Source organism: Tribolium madens, unplaced genomic scaffold (assembly GCF_015345945.1).
Source record: "Tribolium madens isolate multiple individuals breed KSU strain unplaced genomic scaffold, Tmad_KSU_1.1 Scaffold_11;HRSCAF=98;Tcas5.2_LG3b, whole genome shotgun sequence".
Classification (NCBI taxonomy): domain Eukaryota; kingdom Metazoa; phylum Arthropoda; class Insecta; order Coleoptera; family Tenebrionidae; genus Tribolium; species Tribolium madens.
The window spans coordinates 6,194,507-6,217,426 of record NW_025400975.1 but is presented as its reverse complement, the minus strand read 5'-3'; the positions used below and the strand labels follow the sequence as shown (position 1 = coordinate 6,217,426).

At 33.0% G+C, this 22,920-nt stretch overlaps 2 protein-coding genes across 9 annotated transcripts; one reads left to right on the top strand and one right to left on the bottom strand.

Moving 5' to 3' along the window:
• Positions 1-1,831: 1,831 nt before the first annotated feature.
• LOC123015953 lies at positions 1,832-4,832 on the bottom strand. 4 transcript variants are annotated; one of them, XM_044416095.1, is made up of 7 exons: positions 4,715-4,832; positions 3,102-3,256; positions 2,928-3,055; positions 2,652-2,880; positions 2,458-2,607; positions 2,195-2,406; positions 1,832-2,142 (listed from the first exon to the last, which is right to left on the bottom strand). In XM_044416095.1, the coding sequence occupies exons 2-7, from the start codon at positions 3,150-3,152 to the stop codon at positions 1,881-1,883; spliced, it is 1,032 nt and encodes a 343-aa protein (XP_044272030.1). In that variant the 5' UTR covers positions 3,153-3,256; positions 4,715-4,832; the 3' UTR covers positions 1,832-1,880. The 4 variants fall into 4 exon arrangements, with proteins under 4 accessions (XP_044272030.1, XP_044272015.1, XP_044272022.1 ...); XM_044416080.1 differs by having other exon boundaries at positions 4,594-4,755; XM_044416087.1 differs by lacking the exon at positions 4,715-4,832 and adding an exon at positions 4,468-4,501.
• On the top strand, positions 4,628-20,769 carry LOC123015932 (RE1-silencing transcription factor). Of its 5 annotated transcripts, XM_044416039.1 has the most exons (7): positions 4,628-4,760; positions 5,754-6,511; positions 16,578-16,733; positions 18,194-19,030; positions 19,077-19,642; positions 19,686-20,136; positions 20,185-20,769. In XM_044416039.1, the coding sequence occupies exons 2-7, from the start codon at positions 5,959-5,961 to the stop codon at positions 20,658-20,660; spliced, it is 3,039 nt and encodes a 1,012-aa protein (XP_044271974.1). In that variant the 5' UTR covers positions 4,628-4,760; positions 5,754-5,958; the 3' UTR covers positions 20,661-20,769. The 5 variants fall into 5 exon arrangements, with proteins under 5 accessions (XP_044271974.1, XP_044271983.1, XP_044271992.1 ...); XM_044416048.1 differs by lacking the exons at positions 4,628-4,760; positions 5,754-6,511 and adding an exon at positions 9,616-9,773; XM_044416057.1 differs by lacking the exons at positions 4,628-4,760; positions 5,754-6,511 and adding an exon at positions 12,842-12,991.
• Positions 20,770-22,920: the final 2,151 nt, after the last annotated feature.

Genomic DNA, 22,920 nt, shown 5'->3' with positions numbered 1-22,920 from the left:
GTAATGCAGAAATCAGAAACCCGTAATTAAAAATCAGAAATTATCAATTAGAAACCAGTAATCAGAAATCATCAATCAGAAACTAAAAAAAATTTGCAGATGCAGAAATGAGAAATCAAAAACCCGTAACTAGAAATCATTGATCAAAAACCAGAAATCAAAAATCATCAGTCAGAAACCAGTATCCAAAAATCATCAATCGAAACCAGAAATTTTTTATTTTCTGAAATGCAGATCTCAGAAACCCGTAATTAGAAATCAAAAATCATCAATCAGAAACAAAAAATTAGGAATTTTCTGTTTTCTGAAATACAGAAATCAGAAATTATCAATCAGACGTCATCAATCTAAATATGAGATCCAGGAATCAGAAACCCGTAACCAGAAATTTATTATTTTCTGAAATGCAGAAATCATAAATCCGTATTTAGAAATCAAAAATCATCAATTTCAAACCAGTAATCAGAAGCAAAAAATTAGAAATTTTCTGTTTTCCAAAATGCAGAAATCAGAAACTCGTAACCAGAAATCAAAAATCAGAATTATCAATTAGAAACCAGTAATCAGAAACAAGAAATCAGAAGTCATCAATCAAAAACCAAAAATTTTCAGTTTTTCTGAAATGAAGAAATCAGAAATCAAAAACCCGTAACTAAAAATCATTGATCAAAAACCAGAAATTACAAACAAGAAACCAAAAATCATCAATCGGGAACCAGAATTTTTTTATTTTCTGATATGCAGATATCAGAAATTAGTAATCAGAAATCAAAAGTCATCAATTAGATACCTACTGGTTTCTATATCAAAAACACGAAATTAAAAATTTTCGGGTGTTTGAAATTCAGTAATCAGAAATCATCAAATTGAATATGAAATGCAGAAATCAGAAACTCGTACCCAGAAATCAAAAATTAGAAACCAGTAATCAGAAACAAGAAATCAGAAGTCATCAATCAGAAATACAGACGTCGGAAATTAAAAACCCGTAACGAGAAATTATTGATCAAAAACCACAAATCACAAACCAGAAATCAAAAATCATCAATTAGAAACCAGTAATCAGAAACAAGAAACTAGAAAATTTCTGTTTCCTGAAATGCAGAAATTAAAAACCCGTAATCAGAAATCATCAATCAAAAACCAAAAATTTTCTGTTTTCTGAAATGCAGAAATCAGAAATTAAAAACCCGTAAAGAGATTATCATTGATCAAAAACCACATATCACAAACCAGAAATCAAAAATCATCAATCAGAAGCCAGAATTTTTTTATTTTCTGAAATGTAGAAATCAGAAACCCGTAATTAAAAATAAAAAATCGTCAATTAGAAACCAGTAATCAGAAACAAGAAATTAGAAATTTTTTGTTTTCTGAAATGCAGAAATCAAAAATCATCAATCAGAAACTATCAATCTGAATATGAAATACAGAAATCAGAAACCCGTAACCAGAAATCAAAAATCATCAATCAGAAACCAGAAATTTTCTGTTTTCTGAAATGCAGAAATTAAAAACCCGTAATCAGAAATCATCAATCAGAAACCAAAAATTTTCTGTTTTTCGAAATGCAGAAATCAGAAACCCATAACTAGAAATCATTGATCAAAAACCAGTAAAAAGAAAAAAGAAATTAGAAATTTTGTTTTCTAAAATGCAGAAATAAAAAACCAAACAGAAACCAGTTTCACTTAAAAAACACAAGTTTGTATTTTAACTTATTTTTGGGACACGCTGTATAGTTGAAAATAATTTTACTGGATTAGTGTCTCTCAATTTCCTATCTACATTTTTTCAAATTTTGACATTTAGGGGACAATAATGGACAGTGAAAAAAAAACTTTTGATTTCTTTATTTATGTACATTATTTTTTTACATGTCATTTTCTATTGGGTGCGATGGCTTTGATGCTAATTGGGTTTTTCCTGATGCATAAATCCATAAAAGCAATCACTAACATTAAAGCCTGACCTAGAAGTTCTTTATGAGCCGGTGATTGGACCAAATAATCACTTTTCAACTTTTCTTCAAAAGTAATAGAAGAACAGGGGAGTGTAAAATCATCGGGGGAATCACCCAATAATTGTAGTATTACAGAAGTGCATGAAACACACTCATTACCAACCAAAGTTTTAAACATCCTGAAACCAATAATTGAGTTTTTCAATCACTGGAATAAAATAAATACTATACCTTGCGGGTAATTTTGACCTTAAAAAATAGACAGAATTTTGTGAAATTTTATTGTGATTGGAGCTGGTGTTGATAAGAGCCAACAACATGGAGCACAATTCTAATTGTTGAGTGTAAGGGGGCACCGCTGAGGACTGTTTTTGGCCCATACTTGAATTCCCTTCAAATATGTAAGCGTCACCTGTCGGAAGTTGATTTAAAATATCCAAGGCCTAAAACCGAAACAGTTTTATTTACTATCTTTGTTTTAATCACTGATTTACTAGTTTAAACGTGTCAGTTGAAAACATCTTTTTTGGGAGATTTGTGAAGTCTTCATAGCCCCAAGATTCAAGCTGGTTTCCTGAGACACTTATTTTCGCCCAACTCACCCCCATGGGGGCTAAATGTATGCCTACTGCTGTTGACAAGTCCTAAAACAGCTTGTGAAAATTTGCCATAAGTGTTGGTTACATACAGTTGATGTTGGTAGTTGTGGTGTTAGAATTTGTCTCGTTTTTTTATTCTCATTAGTGGTGGTTTTTACATTTGGATTTGTGGAGTCCAAAATTAATTGTTTGCACATCTTCTCCAGCATTTTAACACTTAAGCCGTCGACTTCCAAAAGCTCATTAAGTGACTTAAATGGGCCGTTTCTCTTTTTGTAATTTTCTATTTTTTTTATATTAGTTTGGGCAACATTGAAACTGTAATTAATGTGTTAGTTTTAAAATTTTGTGAAATCACAAACTACCATTGTAATTGATCTTTGTTGGATTCGTTGAGGATATTTAGAATTTTTTCTTGCTCTGCGTTGTTAAACTTTGGTTCAATACTAAATTGGGACAAGTTTGGCATCAAGTCTGAACTGAAAAATCTCGCCTAAAAAATGTAATTTTATTTTCGGGTTTTTTGGTTTTAAATGTACCGTTTTTGAAAACAGTCGAGTCTTGAAAAACTGTCCTTTTATAAATAACATTGTTCGGAATGTTGCCACCTGAACACTTTTTTCGTACAATTTGGAAGTGAGTTAAATCATCTCGAACATAACGAAATTTAAGAGTTTTTTAGTTGTCCTATAACCTATGAAAAAATGTGACATAAGACATAACCTTTAACGGTTAAATGAAATCATTGAAAGAAGTAAGCAACAACCAAAACACCGGTGTTTTGTTGGTTGCAGCATTAGCTGTATTGTTTCGATGAAATAAACATGGTTATGTACTATTTTAAACATTTCACCATTTTATTTTTACTAATAATTACGTTTATTTTTTTCAGGATTAAACAATATCAAAAACTGGATTTTCAATGGTGGTACAATTTTTTTTAACTATTGATACGACTATTGATGCTTAAAAAAATAATTTAGGATTTTTATGTCTGATCATATTTACCTATTGTAAATCCGATTTTAAACATTTAATTGTTTTTTAGAGGTATGTAAAAAATTGAGTCTACTGCGTTTTGTCGCCAGTATTAACATAATTTCTGTTGCCAACATACACAATAACACATTAGAAGTAGTAGGCAGGTGTTGCCAACTTTGAAATAAATTCTGTAGTCAAATGGTCTCATATTTCAGTATTTTTTTTTGACTGAGACAGGAAAGGGATAACCATTTTTTAATGATATCATTAATCCGTGAAAATTTATGTGCTTCAGTCCGTAGAAGTTTTTTCTTTTTGTTCTTAGAGTTGCATTTTATTAATTTTTTATTTCACAAAGAATTGTGTAACAAAATCGCAATTAATTTATTTAATTTCAACCGACAGTTACCAAATTAACCAAATAATACAAAAAATAGGAGTGGTTTTTCATTTTCAATGATAAATTTGTATAAACTGAGTTATGTAAATCCGATTTTAAACATACAGATTTGTCAACAAGAAATTTGAATTCTTAGGAAAATCACGTTTTCATGTTGTTTGTACACTTAAGTGCAAAAAAAAACGCAAATTGTCAAAACCAAAATTGTCAAATTTTCAGAAATTTACTAATGTGAATAAGGTTGTTCCCAAAAAGGTTAGAAAACTATGAAAAGAAATGTCGTATTTGGTGGTCTTGCTAGTGCAATGTCATACTCAGTATTAAAAACGAAATGGAAAAACTTGATAGAAGTTGGAAGATGGTTGACAATTATGAAATTGAGAATTGTGACAAAGGCAACGTCAAAAAACTGGCATTTATTAACAGGTCAAATTACATTACAAAAAAAATCAATTTGCGTTTTTTTTTGCACTCAAGTGTAACTAGAATTTTCAAAGTAACTTTGAATGCTTAGGGTTGGTTACCGTTTGTTGTTGACGGTTGACATTTTCTGTCAATCTGCTGTCAACTATCAATTGAATTATCCATACAAGCTGACAGGTGACTTAACCTAAATTTTGACACTAGTTACTATATCACCAGAAACCGACCTAACCAAATTTATGGCAACCTATTCACGAATATCCCTAAATCCTAGGTAGTAATTTCTTGTTGATACGATAACATCTGTCACAAATAATAATACCGAAAAAATTGGGTTAGAGTACTTGCGTTTGTCACAATCACAACTGCTGACACAAATTTAGTTACTTGTTCGGTAAGTAGCCATTAAAACTAAGAAATAATGAGTAGGAAAGTCGTGACGTCACGGCAGCCTCGCGTTCCACATAGAGATGGGCAAAATGAAAGAAAAACATCGATGTTTACAACATCGATTTTTGATGACTTTTAATCGATGTACGATATACCTATCGGGTGAAAACATCGATATTCTATCGATGTTTGCAATTTGGTTTGCTTTTTTGAAAATGAGTCAAATAAGTGTGATACAAACAAAACATTTATTAAACATCAAAAATAAAAACAAACATTATTTAAAAATCAATACAATATTTCTTTCTATTTCTTCTTATCTACCAGTCTTCTTTTTTTTAATGAGTTTAAAAATAATATTTTTTTAAGTCTAGTTCCTTTAATTCTATTTCTTGCTTCGGGCATCGTGTCCTGCTTTTGAAAATAGTCAAAATTGACAGATTTGTTATTACAGGTCCCTACATTCCCTACGTCCTACATTGTATTAATATCAATTGTAAAAAAACAGCACCACAGTCAGTGCTACAAACTTTATTGAACATAAAAAAAAAATATGAAAACACAGTTAAATATTAAAAAAAAAAACTGAACAAAACATCGTAACCAAACACATCGATTGTTACCGATGTTATGTCATCGATGTTGTAAGCAAAAAATCGATGTTTTAATAACATCGATGATTCTTGCCCATCTCTAATTCCACACAAACACATGTGTAACCTGTCAAAATATGCAATGTTAACCTAACCTCATTTTCGTAACTTTGAATTTTATCACAAAAAATTCGATACTACATAAACACGTTATGTTGTAAACGAAGTTAAAACAAATGACAGACACACTTTGCGCATGCGATTTAAGTTTGTGTGGAATGCAAACCTGCCCCTACGTCACACTTTCCTAGTCAAACTTCAGCTACCAACATAAACACAACACAGACACTAGAGATTGCGGGCTGGGTGCTGCCAACTTTACAATAAATTAATGTCCACTTTAGATTCGTTACAAGCACTGGCAACCCTGCATTCAAGACGCCTCTCTCTTTTCCACGTCGAGGTCGAAGCTCTCTCTCACTCTAAGTCTCATCTAGTGGAGTTTAATGTTTAATCATTGGTGTCATCACGTGGTCATCAAGTTTTTGGGTGAAGAATTACCAACTTTGACGTTTTTGGAGGAACACTGAGAAATTAAAATCGGCTGAGATGGCTGTGAGTTACTCAACTCGACAGTTGCAAAACACGTGTCTAGATATCGATTCGAAGTATTCTTGCCCAGAATGCGGAAAGAGTTTTCGACTGAAGTCGCATCTGACACAACATTTGAGGAAACATACCGGGGAAAAACCGTACAAATGTGAACAGTGCGGGAGACATTTTGGACTGAAGATTAATTTGTTGCAACACAAGAGTATACATACGGGGTTGATGCCGTATCCTTGCCCAAAATGCCGCAAGAAATTTCGACTAAAAGGGCAGTTAACAACCCATTTAAGGATACACACCGGGGAAAAACCGTTCAAATGTGGAAAGTGCGGGAGATGCTTTAAACAGAATTCTCATTTGTGGCAACACAAACTTATACATCAGCGGACAAAGGCGTTTTCTTGCTCAGTATGTGGAAAGAAATTTCGACAGAAGTGTTCTGTGACGCAACATTTTCTGATACATACCGGGGAAAAACCGTACATATGTGGACTGTGTGGAAAACACTTTAGACACCAGTCTGGTGTAAATATACATATGAAGGCACATCACGGTAAGTTGGCCAAATTGTTTTTTATTTAATGTGTTTTTTGTGACGCACGAAGCGAAGCTGAGTGCTTCAATCTATAAAATACTCAACTCACTAATAATGTAACAAAACTTTTTGTACTATTTTTTTATACTAGCGTGCGATCAAATAAAAAATAAATTAGAGTAGGCGTCGATTAAATTCTACATTGGCTGAGAATTTGGACTGGAAATTTTCCACACAAATTGAAAGTGAAAATGACCATCTACGGTTTTCCTCTTGTACAGCAATAAAAAAAATTTGCTCTAAAGTGAACATTATTTCACTCAAAAGGAATAAAACGCAAACTTGTCAAAGTTTCCGCTGACATTTGATGTCAAAAATCAGGATTGCCATCTGAAGGACTTTAATCACCGCCTACTCTAATTTATTATTTCTTTGATCGCACGGTATTTATTAATCGATTTGGATGTGTGCTTAGTAAAAAATACAATAAATCAATTTGTTTGAATTATTATCAGAAGACTTATTGAGAAAATATTAACTATATTGATTATTGCTTTAAAACTCTCAGCATCATTAAATATGAAACTAATAAAGACATGCCATCTAGATTCCCAGGCAATTTAAATTATGGGTAATGAATGAAGGGGTGGTCGTAACATGCGACAAGATATTCTAATTGAATTTCATTATTGATATTTATATTTTAATAAGATGCTTGCAATAAAGAAAGCAACAAAGAGCGTTTTTGACAAACAATTTCATATTCGAATAATTTTGAGAAAAATGACATAAAAAACAACTGTTACAAACACTCTTGTGACACACTAGATGAGTGATGAGACTGATGACTATTGTTTTGTATAATTTGTTTAAAAAAATAATTTAATCAATGGCGTAACACAGAAAATCCGGGTAGGCAGAAAATTGTGTTCTAATTATTCCTGAATTTTCGTCAATTAAAACGGACCCACCCTGTATACAATTTATTTCAAAATGGTTTTCATTCTAGTCGTCTATGGAATTTCTCTACATGCAAATTTTTTTGTGCTGCTCTACTCTTTTTGAACCAAATAGTTCTGTCAACAGTGACAGCTGTCAATCGAAATAAGTTAACATTTGAGGTTAATTAGTTTCAATATTTTTTAAAGCGGCATTTTTTATTTTACATGAAAAATTCATAGGCGAGTATGAGAAAATCATTATAAAACACGTTGTATACAGGGTGTGTCAGAATTTGTTTTTCAGAGAAAAATTCCAAGTAAGATAACATACAAGGAACATGGAAATAATGTTTAAAAATTGAAAAAAGATTTTGACATTTGACATTTTTTTATGTCTCTTTAATGATACTGATGATCTTGTATATGTTTTTTTATAATTATTTAGTAATGGTACAACAATTTTGACTATAAAAGCCACAAATAACATTGAACAGTGTTAGAACTTAGGATACAGCTTCCTTTTTTTCTCTTATTACAACCTGTAGCAAAAAATTTGGAAAATTATTTTTCCAACAGAAATGTGTATTTCTGTCTGTCAAAGTTCAAAATTTAAACTCTCATAACTTCGAAATTTTTATAGATAGAATTTTTTAAAAATTTTTTTCGTGTTCTTGGTATCGTATCTTACATGGCATTTTTCTTTGGGGCGCACCCTGTATATGAAAATTCAAGCTTTCAAGTGAATAAAGTTGTGGCCATAAATTTACAAACTTGACATTTGGAGACGTAGTTTCGCTTTTTAACGCATAGTTTATTTTTTGTTCTTTTTAGTGTTTTTTTTTTGGTATAAAATTAAAAAAAAAATTGACATTTGACTTTTTTATGTCTAATTGTTACCGCTGATCTTGTGTATGTTTTTCCATGGATTTTTTCCATCTTTCTGGTTTGAGGTTTTTTTAAAGCGGCATGTGGAAAATCATTTTGAAACACATTTCTGCATATTTTTTTGATAATTATTGATTTTCTACATGTGAACGCCCTTCACTATTTATTTTGGCTACGCCACTGGTTAGACCGTCTTAATGACTCATCATGTTCATCTTTCGTTCTATGGACTTTATGCACAATTTCGAACAAAGTCCTAAAGTTATGCCAATTCAATAATTCAGTATTACCAACTCAAACAATCATCTAGAGTGTTACAGTTGCAATGAAATCAAATCAAAGACAATGAATAATAAGACGAAAAACGTTTTCGAAAAGTTGTGTCAAATCTTATTCAATTTTTTTTTTTTGTAATAAAACAATAAAAAAAACTATGGGTTAATCAAGTCCACACAACGAGCATTATTTTAGCTCCGTTCGAAGCGGAGACCTGCAGTTTTGGTAAATCTCGTTCTCTCACGACTCGGGTCATTTTACCGTCAAAATTTTTATTTATATACACCCACATAGATAAAATTCTTATTATTATGAACACTGCTTTAGTTTTAGTTTAGATTAGTTAAAGTTTCCATTTTTTTCTTGTTTTTTTCAGGAACATAAACCTATTTTTTTTTAATTACATTTCATTCTGCAACTGAGCCAATTTCAGGATTTCAAAATAACCTCATTCACAATAATTCATAATCTTAATCATTATGTAAATACAACGTAGTCCAATCATTTTAGCCCCGTTAACATTCATTCTTCATATAATGTAAAATCAAGGTCAAGTAAAAATAATACTCTTGCCATTAGGCAACCAAATTTATTTCCTATCTCATTCACTCGGTAACAACCTGATCGTAAAAAGCACCGGGGCATGCGCACTTGCTCAATTTTTGCTCAATTTCGATCAATTCGAGTCCCCCAAAAGCAAAAATACTTCTCCTACAATCCTAGGACAAAAAAGTTACATCAATCTTAATTAGACAAAACAAGAATCTAGAGATCTGAGATATTGGTAAATAGACCAAGACAATGGTATTGCCCTACGTCACCAAATGGCTATCGATTGAGACTTGACCCATTAGTCTCATAGATAGTGCGGACTTGTCATATAGCCCATATGGGTCAATGGGCAAAACAGTATTTTTTTTAATTTAAACCCAAAGTTGGCGTCAAGTCACTGGATATAGTAGAGTACAAAAGTAGGCGCGGATTCGGTGCGCCGTAGCCGTGACCATTTGGCAACAACGCTCAGTCCACAGTCTTTCTCGACGACGCTTTTATCAAGTGGGCACGGTGAACAACCAAGAAATTGTGGCGGTATTTTCGTGGTGTTTTTTAAATAAATTTAGGTTAAGTTTCGACGAATTGACACATTATATTAATGCTGTCAAGAATTTTAATTTAAGGTGAGTGTTTCTTTTAATCACGTTGTATATAACCATAAACCCCAACACACCATGTGTGTGGTAAAACTACTCTAGTATATTTGTTATAATCTACTATTTGTGGTAGAAAGTTAAATTGAGGTTATAAGTTGAGACTTTCAATATGGCCGAGGGTTGTGGTGGGGGGACGAGTCACTACCGAACATTAGCGAGTCACTTACGAGAGTAGTCGAGGAGTTTTTTTTTGAGTTTGTGGTGCGTTGTTGCCTTAAGTTTTCACAAAAACTTGTGATTGGAGGTAATTACAATACTTATTTCATAAAACTTTCAAAATGGCGGTCATGTCAACATACTACAAGTTTTATTTGACGTAACTTTCAAAAGAAGTACTAAAAATTTGAGCTTATTTAAGTAACTAAAGTAATGATGCATGAGAGGTTAGGTTACTAATTAGTAATTACACTATGGTAAATCGAACATTTCCGCTTTATATTATTTAAGACTTGTGATTATTGGAACTTTTTCTAAATTCTAGAATCTTGTGTTCGTTCAAATGTTGCATATTTCAAGTGTTAAAATAATTGACCGGTCTGTATTGAACCCGATAAAATTTTGTTTGGTGTCTCAATTCACGAAAGTTCGTAGAGTACAATATTGATTTTGCCTTTTAACATTCTTTTTATTTTGACGGCTTTTTAAAGTATATTTTGATGTAGGAATTTCGTCGGCCATTTTGTCGACCAACTACCATGTTCTCTGTTGAGTCCGACGAGTTCAAGTTACGTGAGGGGAGTCGCGTTCGTTTACCTCATTGCAGCGGTGCCAATTTTATGTTGCGTAGAAATTCATAGAAAGTCAAAATAATTAAACTATTGGCGACGTTTTATAAGACATTTTGATATTTTCTTCTATGGTGTATACATTACATTGCATTTAGACCAGTGGTCTTGCAATATTATTTATAGTTTGACTATATTTAGTTCAAGGTCATTCTAGAATGTCAAAACAGGATGTACTCAAATGCGCATTAGAAATACTGTCATTTTCGAAAAAACATACAAATCGGGTGATTCAATGACATACACCAGGTGATTCAAAAACGTGGGGGACATGGTAATTAACCCCCTGGCTGGGAGTTAAAGCCACGTCGATTGAGTTTGGGAAATGTGAAACATGAAAAGACTATTGATTTAAAGTTTGAAAAGTTGGGTGGAAAATTTCCTCCCCCCTCTCCATTATTTTAAATAAAAATTCTACAGGGTGTTTTTTGGTTAATTGTTTTCGCGGAAAATAAAAACAAGTTGCTATAGTAGTGCGACAAAACATAACCGTTTCGTTTCCGAGCTCCCCTATTGCACTCCTGGAATGGACTCGTCCGGTCTGGATATTTGGTCAATCACGTGGTTTTGGGGAGTAGATAGTTTAACAAATGCATTTTTATTATTTAACTAAATAAATAATTAGCAATTAGCTAACGATACACGAAACTACAGTGAGATCAAAAAGTCGGTCCATCAAGCAAGCGTAGAAATTTAAAACGTATGTCTGTGGAATATAAAATGTCACAATGACAAATGAGAAATGTCAAAATAATTTTTGTGTAAATTATGACAGGAAACCGTGGTGAACGATTTTTATGAATAAACACTAACATAATCTTATTTTAGTTTGTTTTGAGAATAATTCAATTTAATTAATTCAATGTTTTAATTTTTATAAAATAATTTTTTGACATCTAGATAACACACGAACTGCCATGCAACTAGGACGCCTACTTGATAGAAAGACTTTTTTTATCGCACTGTATTTTACTCTTAAGAGGGGTCTATGGTACCCCTGATTTTTTGCATATTTTTTGAGTAATGTTACAGTAGAGTCCCTTTGGCCTTATTTCATTGATCGAGAATCGCGCTAGGTGCAATGTCATTAAACCAAAAATGTTTTTTATTTTTCACAAAATATAAAAAATTGGATAGAATTTAAAAGGGATATAGTTCCTGAATGAGAAAAAAACAGCCACATTTTACCGGGGCGAGTCCATTGCGAGGGGAGTTGCGGTAGTGCGATCTATTGCGTCGTACTCTCACTCGTTGACATAGCCGTAGCGCAACGCTTACTTTTACGTAACGGATTAATTACTCATTTGTTTTTAAATATTCAAATTTTGGCGGTCTAATTGCTGACATTCGTAATAATAATAATTTTGACATTTTTACAATCGATCATTTTACGCGTGTTATACACTATATTTATTATCTTGTTTTTTTATATCTCCGACTTAAATAGTAAAATTTATTAATTTTGAAACAACCCCCCTCCCCCCAGCCCCCCAAAATTTATGTGAAGAAGAAAGGAAATGATCTTTGTCGTTAATTTTGTAATTATATCGAAATGGGTACATTATGTTTTTCTTTGTGGGTTTTTTATTCTTGAATTTTCTTATTTTCATGAGTTTTGTCAAATTGGTCAGACAAGAATCGAGAGAATAAATATGAGGTCAAGTTGGTACGCATGCGTACACGACCAATGCTGTTCGACCTTCAAACATCTCTAACGATTTTTTCGTTTCGACGTTTCATTTCTGAAATTTTCATATTTTTGACTTTTGATTTTTTTTGGTCAGCTTCGCATGTATTGATTTTGGGTGCCTTTTTCATGCCCATTTTCTTTTGTTTGTCTCAACTTTTTCTTTTATCTCACGACTATTTTTTGGTAGTTTGCGTAAAAAGGCTAAGAAATGTTTTATTTTGTACTTTTGTTTCGAGGGGCCTATATTAAATGAGTACATTGTGAATCGAAAACATTGAAATCGGGAAATTTTATTGGCTTATAGACGACCCAATGATCGTTTTGCAGGTTTTGTGGCCGAGCGTCATAGTTGGCGTTTATCCCACACCTCGGATCGGTTCTTGCAGCCTCACGGCTTGTTCCCGGACTTGTAATTTTTGCCCTTTGGGCCAAAATTTTTTCATTACGGTCCTCAGTTCTTGGCCTGGGTTTGAACAAACGGGCTAAGATCCCTGATGATGTGATAAAATTTTTACATTTTGGAGACCAAGACCGTCTCCCCGGTGGGTTGTGCGCAAGCGTATTGTGGGTTTTAACTAGAAATGCAGCAATGTAGAATACGGTCTGCAGTCTTCTAGTCTCTATAACTGGCGACCTTGTTCGAGTTTAGTGAAATGAAAGAATTTCGGGTTTAGTACTCCTCACTTTTTGGTGTTTGGTAAAGTATCGAGGTAATTATATGTATAGTTGAGACTTTTGTGAATGGCATAGTGCAAAGCGAATCACATAATGGATGGGGACATGGCGGGGAGAGAGGGGCGACGGGCGTAGCGTTCCGTACCGTTAACGAAGTTAACCAATAACTCGGCGTTAAAACTAATAATAACTCGGAAATTAAAACGTGAAAGTCTAGATTTATTTGTTCACCATGTTATCGAACTTTTATCACAAAAAGGTTTTTTCGGTGACACAATAAAATTTAAGTCAAAATAAAAATGCGAATACTTAACACTACAATTGACAAGTTTAAAATTTCTGATTGTATTTTTGACATTTTTACATGGAATTTGTTGACATTGATGACAATTAACCTCAAACGCACGATGCGAGAGGTTAATAATAATAATATAAAGTACAACTGGTTTCATAAAAAACGGGACATGCTAATTTACATCATGTAAAACTGACTTCTAATGACTGTAAGTGTCAATTATGACACCGTTAATTTTCTGTCAAGTTTGCCTCTTGAAGTTAATTGTTTGAAATAGGGAAGAACAGGGCCTAATTTGGTCCTACAGTTGAAAAAATTAAGTTACAATGGCACGGTATAAATGATGTAACCTATCTTTTTATCAAGTGTCTTCCACGTCATGATATTTTAACCTCTCTATTTAAATTCCGTAACAATCTATGAAAAATAGTGATAAAATGATGTTTATTTTACTGTCATTCTCCCGTTTTTTATGAAACAAATTGTACAGTCGTTGGACATAGAAAACTGGGACAAACATGACAATTGTATGAGTCAAAAAATCAGAAGTTTATCGAGTAAATTTGGCTTTTTACAAATAAGGTTATAAAAGTTATGACATATTGTCACAAACATCAAGTTCAGTTTTTTAATGCTGTTTACATTTACAAGGGTTTTATAAATAACTCAAGTGATCTAGTATCTCCCTAGATTCAAAAAACTTGAAGGGTCATTTTTAAATTGTTATCAATTTTTATTTTGAGTGACAATTCGAAAGTTTGATCACATTGAGCAAATTTTGATTGTCCCAGTTTTTTTGTCCACCAACTGTACCTGAAAATTATGTTATCAATAAAAATCACTTGACAATGACATCCAATCTAATTATCTTTTTTTCTCACAACCGGGAATAAAATGATGCTTTATTTATACTTTTTTGATTAATATTCCCTCGGGAATAAAATAAATGAAGTACCAATTTTTGAATGACTGAATATTTTGACAAATTTATCATTTTCTTATGTTTTTTGTTATAAATTAAAGTAGTCCTAGAAATATTTGATAATTTGCATACCGTTGTAATAGCAAGAAAAGTACTGTCTCCGATTCTGTTTTCAAATATTTCTGGAAGTACCTGTCGGTTGGAAGAAAAATTATGTGTGCATCTTTCGGTAAAATTTCTGATTGTATTTTTGACATTTTTACATGGAATTTGTTGACATTGATGACAATTAACTTAAAACGCATGATGAGAGAGGTTAATAATAATAGTATAATGTACAACTGGTTTCATAAAAAACGGGACAAGCTGCAAAACTGACGCCTAATGGCCGTAATGAATGACACAAGTGTCAATTATGACACCGTTGATTTTCTATCAAGTTTGCCTCTTGAAGTTAATAGTTTGAAATAGAGAAGAACAAGGCCTAATTTGGCCCTACAGTTGAAAAAATTAAGTTAAAGTGGCAAAATGAAAGGTATAAATGATGTAACCTATCTTTTTATCAAGTGTCTTCCACCTCATGATATTTTAAACTCGCTATTTAAATTCCGTAACAATCTATGAAAAATAGTGATAAAATGATGTTTATTTTACTGTCATTCTCCAGTTTTTTATGAAATCAATTGTGTAAATCAAAAAATCAGAAGTTTACATCGAGTAAATTTGGCTTTTTACAAATAAAGTTATATAAGTTATGACATATTGTCACAAACATTATGTTGAAGATTAGTTTTTTAATGCTGTCTACATTTACAAAGGTTTTATAAATAACTCAAGTGATCTAGTATCTCTCTAGATTCAAAAAACTTGAAGGGTCATTTTTAAATTGTTATCAATTTTTATTTTGAGAGACAATTTGAAAGTTTAATACACATTGAGCAAATGTTGATTGTCCCAGATTTTTTGTCCACAACTGTACCTAAATATTATGTTATCAATAAAAATCACTTGACAATGACAACCAATCTAATTATCTTTTTTTCTCTCAACCGGGAATAAAATGATGCTTTATTTATACTTTTTTGATTAATATTCCCTCGGGAATAAAATGAATGAAATACTAATTTTTACTCAACACTGCAATTGAATGACTGAATATTTTAACAAATTTGTAATTTTCTTATATTTAATATATTTATAGAAATATTTGATAATTTGTATCCCGCTGTAAAAGTTCTGTCTCCGTTTCTGTTTCCAAATATTTCTGGAAGTACTTTAGTCTGTTGCAAGAAAAATTTTGTGTGCATCTTTCGATCAGGGATTAACACTCTTGGGATTAAAATAGTTGTTTATTCCCTTGATGCGTAAATAACTATCTATTGCGTGTAAAAAAATTGACGGGATTGTCAGGATTGTAGTCAGTTGTCATCAGTGTCAAGTAAATTGTCAAAAATGACAGTCAATTATGTAAAATTTGTCTTATTAAGATTCTTTTACAATTGAGTATTTTTTGTTAGCGCTAACGCCTAGTTTTTTGTTCCACGTGGTATGTATTATAATTTTTTTTAATTATCATCTTAAAAATGTAAAAATCTAATTTTCATTATCAAATTTAAAGTTTCGGGTTTACAAACACGACAAAGTCACAAGTCACTGTATTTACAGTAGAACATCGATAATCCGACCATGTTTTAAATTTTATTAACAGTTTAAAAGAAAATTTTTATCTCCGTTTTTGTGAAACGTAACTTTTTATTTTTAATGACATGTCGCTGTAAGAAAAAAATACGGAAACTAGCTTAAAATAATCTAATTTTAGGGACTATTGACACAGAAGTTTACAACTTGACAAGTATTTTACAATACTGTATTTTTTAGTCTCTTTGTTGTTAGTGTGCTTGTGGGTAGGAAAGAGGTCTTTAAATGTCAAACGTGGATCAAATTTACACTTGAGTGCATTAAATCGCAAACTGTCAAAAACAAAGTTGTAAAATTTTTCAGAGGTTGTTCTCAAAAAGGTTAGAAAACTATCAAAAGAATTGTCTTATTTAGTGGTTTTGGCAGTGCAATGTCATAGTCAGTGTTAAAAACAAAATGGAAAAACTTGATAGGAGTTTATGAATTTGTAAATTGTGACAAAGACAACGTCAAAAAACTGGCATTTAATTAACAGGCCAAATTACATTATAAAAAAATCAATTTGCATTTGCTTCAGTTTGCTTGAAAGTCTTTTTAATTGGTTGTTATAAAATTGACATTTAATCGTCTCTTGTTATAATTTGTTGTGTCAATTGTCAAACTTGTCAAGTTTAGGATGCTTCATTTTCCATAAAGTGGGTTGTTTATTGATCGAAATGCACATTTTACACAATTATTATTTACATTTTCCACTCTTTTGTTTCAGTTATGATGCCATCTTTGGACCACTGCATAGATAATCCACCCAAAATGACAACTTTAAGTAACACTCTAGAAGTTTTTGACACGTACAAGCATCGAGAAGAGAAAGATTCAGATGAAGAAAGTTTTCACTTACCATTGGATGATGACGAAACGGAAAGTAAGTATATCTATCTCGAATATAAATAAAGCTACATTTACGTAACAGTATTATTAAAAAACTAGTTTCCTAAGGCATGATTTATGACACGAGTGTCATAAACGACTTATGAAACGAGTTTTTTACAAACTATTTTTTCTATTTTGCGCCTTTTAGGCTCGTATTAAATAGAAAAAATTTTGTTTCCTCAAATAAAAAATAAAATGAGCGAACACGACTTCTCGTCATCTCAATCCCCAGAAACAAAGGAGATTGTCTATGAAAAGTTTGAGGAATGGTGTAAGGAGAACGCAATCGAGGAAATAACCGAAGACGTTTTGCTTTCATATTTTGAATTACAATGTGATAAAAACAAGTCAACTTTATTTGCAATTTTGAAACATTGTCTAAGTTTGTATAAAGATGTTGACATTTCAAAGTATAATCGACTACAAGCTGCAATTTCCGTCGACAATCTAAAATCGTATGCTACTTACCAGAAACAATATAAAAAATTCAAGGATTGGTGTAAGGAGAACGAAAGCGAAGAAATATCCGAAGATGTTTTGCTTTCATATTTTGAATTACAACGAAATAAATACAAGCCATCGACTCTATGGTCCACCTTTTCGATGTTAAGACATTGTCTAAGCTTGTATAAACATGTTGATATTTCAAAGTACAGTCGACTTCAAGCCTTGTTAAAATGCACGTCAGAAGGATATAGCCCAAAAAAATCAAACACTTTGGAAGAGGAAGACATTCATAGATTTTTACAAGAAGCCGATGATAGAATGTACTTGGCGATGAAAGTAGGCTTAAACCTTGTATTGTTTTTGTACAAATGGTGTTAATTTTAGGTCATTTTGATTATGGGATATCACGGGGCCTGTAGACGAGAGGAACTAACCAATATGTCAATTGACGATATTGAGTTTACACCAAATTCGATAATAGTCTCAGTCCCTCAAACAAAAACCAGTTCAATTCGAATTTTTACAATAACAGATGAATACTGCATACTCAAAATTAAGAAATACGCCGATTTAAGGCCTTCAATAGTCGCACATAAACGATTTTTTCTCACTTATCGGAATGGACATTGTGTCCATAGCCCAATTGGTGTGAATACCATGGGCAAAATACCCAAAGAAATCGCAGCTTTTTTAAAACTACCCAATCCAGAACTCTACACTGGCCATTGTTTCAAACGCACAAGCACAACCCATTTGGCAAATCGGTTCGGTAACATGTTACTAGTCAAACGACATGACACGTGGAAACCCGAGATTTATATTAAATCAGAAAACGACACGTGTCATGATTCGAACTTGCCTGGGTGCTCTGGCATGTGCACCATTAATAGTTATTTTACGGTCACTAGTGATTTTTACAACGATATCATTGTTCAAGGTATTGCTTTTACCGGAAAACTAGACTTGTTATAGACGCAAAATAGAAAAATGTGTTTTATTTTTCAGAATTTCAAGAACCGGCGAAAGATGAAACAGAGGAAGACATCTTGAATAAATTCGAAAACTCGGCTACACCAACTGACAACATTGATGCGCAATTGGAAGAACGATTACTAAATGATGAAGATGAAGAGAAGAAAGTGAAGAAGAGTTTGGAAAATGAAGAGTCCCAAAACGAAGAAGTGAAATCTCAAAGTGAAGAGGTTATCGAAAATACTCCAAATGGTATAGAAACCGATAGTCCAAGTGAGAGTGTGGCTGAAAAGCCAACTAGCCCCTCTGGTGGTGAAGAAATCGAAGCAGACAAGTTATCCGCACAAGTGAACGGTCTAATAAACAGTCTTGAGGAAAAAGAAGAACAAAACAATGACAAAACTTGTCCACCAGTCGTTGAAGAACCCAAAAGTGATAATTCCAGTAGTTCCCCCAAGCTACAAAATGAAGATTCCGAAGACTTGTTTGACATTAGCATCATTCGAGATGCAGCTGAAGATAATGCAGAAAGTGCATACAATGAAGCACATCCAGTTGAAGAAAACGAAGATAGTGACGGAAAGGTTGAAGATGATGCTACCAATGAGAAAGCAGCTGAAGAGATAGAAGTCGTGGAAGAAATGGAAATTGAACGACAAGAATTGGAAATTGAAGAAACTAAGTTGGATTGTGAGAGTGTGAAAGAAACTAGTGATGGGGAAAGTGAAAATAAGACTGAGACTACTAACAGTGAGGAGAAAATTTGTGATAATGTTGATAAGAGTGAGAACGAGTGTAGGTTGGATGAAGTTACCGGAAAGTTGATGAATGGGGAAGTGGAAGAAAAAGAAGAGGAGAAAGATAGTGAAGGTAAGGATTTTAAGGGTGTAGTTCAGTAGTTAAAACTTCTTGACAGCTGATCAGAAACGGAGGTCGCTAAAAAGGGTCAATTCTGAGGAGGGGGAGCATGGGATCGCGAAAAAATCCCGAACAGATGATGAGTTTCAGGAAAAACTGCCATTAAAAACACTGCTTTCGTTATCCGAGTTTATGAAAACTAAGAAAAAACCAACAATGCATGATTTAGAGGAGTTTTGTGTGCAAAAAATTTGCGAGGCTATAGTCCATAAGAGTGATTTAGGTGATGTTCACCACCAATTAAAAGTCCAAGAACAACTAATTGAGACAATGAGGAAGGAAATCCTCCAACTTACAAAACAAGCCCGCGATTTGGAAATCGTAAATAAGAAATTGATGAATGATTTGAAACAACACAATACAACACAGAAACCTTTAAGTCCGTTGAAAATCACTCGATCGGTGGGATTACAAGTGAAATTCACTCCAGTTTCAAGTTTTGAAGCTAAACGAAGAGCAACAACAAATCCGCCAGTTCCGAACCAGAAGGTTCCAGTTCCAGTTCCAGCAGCTAGAAGTCCTCGAAGTGCCCCTACCCCAGTCCAAAACCCCCCAAATCGCCAAGTAAGTAGCTTCACGAAGTCAGTTATCAATCTTGCATATTTAGTGTACGTTTTTGTTGGTTTCTCAGGCTACAACTCCTCAGAAACCTCAACAGCAGTCCAAACCTGTCACTCCTTTACTATCGCAAGCTCTACGAAGAGTCAATGACACCCCCAAGACTCCCCCTCAAGTAGTTCGAGGCAAGCAAGGGGGTGGTTCAGCTTCGGTCATCGATTTAACCGATGAAGATGATAAAAATAAATCGCCGAATAAAATGGTTCAGAAAAATGTTGCAGTTCCTTTGAGACCAACCCCAATGCGAGTGAATGCACAACCTACTCAAGGGATTAGATTAGCGACTTCGCATGGGAAAGTGACTCCGATCACTTCAGTTGTGACGTCAAGTGCCCCCCAAGTGATGTATGTTGTGCAATCGTCGCCCCAAAATGTCTTGAATTCGACTTTGGGGCAAAAAGCGGTTGTTGTCAACTTCCAATCAGCCAATGGTGTTTTAAGTACGTTTTTTGTGTTTTTTTACACAGTTACTTGATTTTTTGTTTTAGCTTCGACTTTGAACGGGTCTGCTGTGTCTGTCATCCCGAAACAGGGGAATACCATACAGTTAAAGCCCGTTCCTGCGACTAAAGCCATCAAAATGCCAAATAAGCATCCTGCCCCACTGCCGGTACCACCACTGATTCGAATTGGGGCCGATAAGCCCCTCAAGCCTATACCACCGAAGCCACACTTGACTATTAGAAAAACAGATACGGGAATTATTCTTCAGTGGAAAATGCCCTATGAGCTGGACATGTACGAAGTTATAGCCAGTTATCAGTTATATGCATATCAGGAGACTAGTGCGTCGCCTAGTACGGACATGTGGCGGAAAGTGGGTGATGTGAAGGCGTTAGCGCTTCCAATGGCGTGCACTTTGACGCAGTTTGCTGATAAAAATAAGTACTATTTCGCGGTACGGCCTGTGGATATTCATAAAAGAATCGGAATGTTTAGTGACCCCGAGGAGATTTCGTTGTAAATATTACTGTAAGATGGATATGTAAGCATCAATCATGGTTAATTTCATCTATAATTTATGTTTCTACCACTATGGAATTCTATTATTAAATTGTCAAACAGTTAGAAGAGTTGAATGCGTTTCATTGTTCAAACCCGATATAACGCCATAGTCTGTCAATAATTTTAAAAAAATAAATAATTCTTGTGGACGTATGTCGCAAAGCATTCCGGATATTAACAAATGTCAATTTTTTTTCTAAAAGTTAAAAAACTGGTCTAAGCGGTGAATTATCTAATGAAACTTCTCAAAACATTCTTAAATGATATTTTTTGGTATTTGGACACTCACTTGTCATTAATCTTCCGTAGACATACGTTCTAAATTTCTACGCTTGCTTGACAGAAATACTTTTTTAAATCTGATTGGAATCAAAAAATGGGCCACATTTTATCTTGGTTAAAAATTTGTTAAGTAAAGTCCATGGGGGAAGTGTGAATGATGTGAATCAATAACACGACATGACTTTCGTTTATTTTTTTTACATTTGACAGCTTCTGACATTTTGGTACTCATAAATTCTTGGTATTAGGTTTTTATAGGGTGATTGTTATGATAATGATTTTAAAAATATTTAAAAAATTCTTGTGGACGTATGTCACAAGACAGTCTGGATGTTAATAAAATGTGAAACAAAATAATTAAAAATTAAAAAATCGGTCTAAGCGGTGAATTATCCAATGAAACTTCTCAAATCATTCTTAAAAGATTTGTTTTGGTATCTGGGCACTCAAATCGTGTATCACAGTCGCATCTCCGAATTTACAAAAAAATCATTTTGACATTTTTCACTTGTCAATATGATGTTTTATCTTCCGTAGACATGCGTTCTAAATTTCTACGCTAGCTTGACAGAAAGTCTTTTTTTAAATCTAAAAAATCGGCTCGTTTTATCTTGGTTAAAAATTTGTTAAGTGAAGTGTATTTTTTTATTTGCTGGTGGGGGAAGTGTGAATCAATAACACGACATGACTTCCGTCTGTTTTTGACATTTGACAGCTTCTGACATTTTGGTACCCAAAAATTTCTGGAATTAGGTTTTTATAGGGCTTGAATGACGATTGTTACGATGATGATTTTAAAAATATTTAAAAAATTCTTGTGGACGTATGTTTCAAGGCAGTCCGGATGTTAACAAAATGTGAAAAAAAAAATTAAAAAACCGGTCTAGGGGGTGAATTATCCAATGAAACTTCTTAAAACATTCCTAAAAGATAAATGTTTTGGTATTTGAGCACTCAAATCGTGTATCACGGTCCCATCTCAGAATTTACAAAAAAAACATTTTGACATTTCTCACTTGTCATTGTGACATTTAATCTTCCGTAGACATACGTTCTAAATTTCTACGCTAGCTTGACAAAAAGACGTTTTTAAATCGCACTGCAATGCAAAAAATCGGCGACGTTTTATCTTGGTTAAAATTTTGTTAAGAAAAGTCCATTTTTTTATTTGCTGGTGGGGGAAATGTGAATCAATAACACGACGTGACTTCCATCTGTTTTTGACATTTGACAGCTTCTGATATTTTGGTACTCAAAAATTCCTGGAATTATAATCGTTTTCATATTAATGTGCATCGAAGTAGTTATTGAAAGGGATCATTTTAAGGTGGCAACCCTGCGAAAATTTAAACAATTCCAATCAAATCTTCTCTAAAAATTATTTTCTCAAATAAATATGTGTACCCCAGTTTTTGAGGTAGCAAAAAATAATTAAAATGAACAATGTAATTTGTCATTATTAATGTGATTAAATTTGTTCTGAATGACATTAATGACACTTTTTGTGTGAATTGGCCTTTAAATTAAAGATGCATTTAGACTTCTACAACCTACTTGATGCACATTGATATGAAAAAGAGTATAGGTTTTTATAGGGCTTGAATTACGATTGTTATGATGATGAGTTTAAAAATATTTTAAAAATTCTTTTGGACGTTACAAGGCAGTCCGGATTTTAACAAAATGTAAAAAAAAATTAAAAAATCGGTCTAAGCGGTGAATTATCCAATGAAACTTCTCAAAACATTCTTAAAAGATATGTTTTGGTATTTGGGCACTCAAATCACGGTCGCATCTCAGAATTAACACGACATGACTTTCGTTAGTTTTTGACATTTGATAGCTTCTGACATTCTGGTACTAAAATTCCTGGAAGTAGGTTTTTATAAGGCTCGAATTACGATTGTTATGAGGATGATTTTAAAAATATTTAAAAA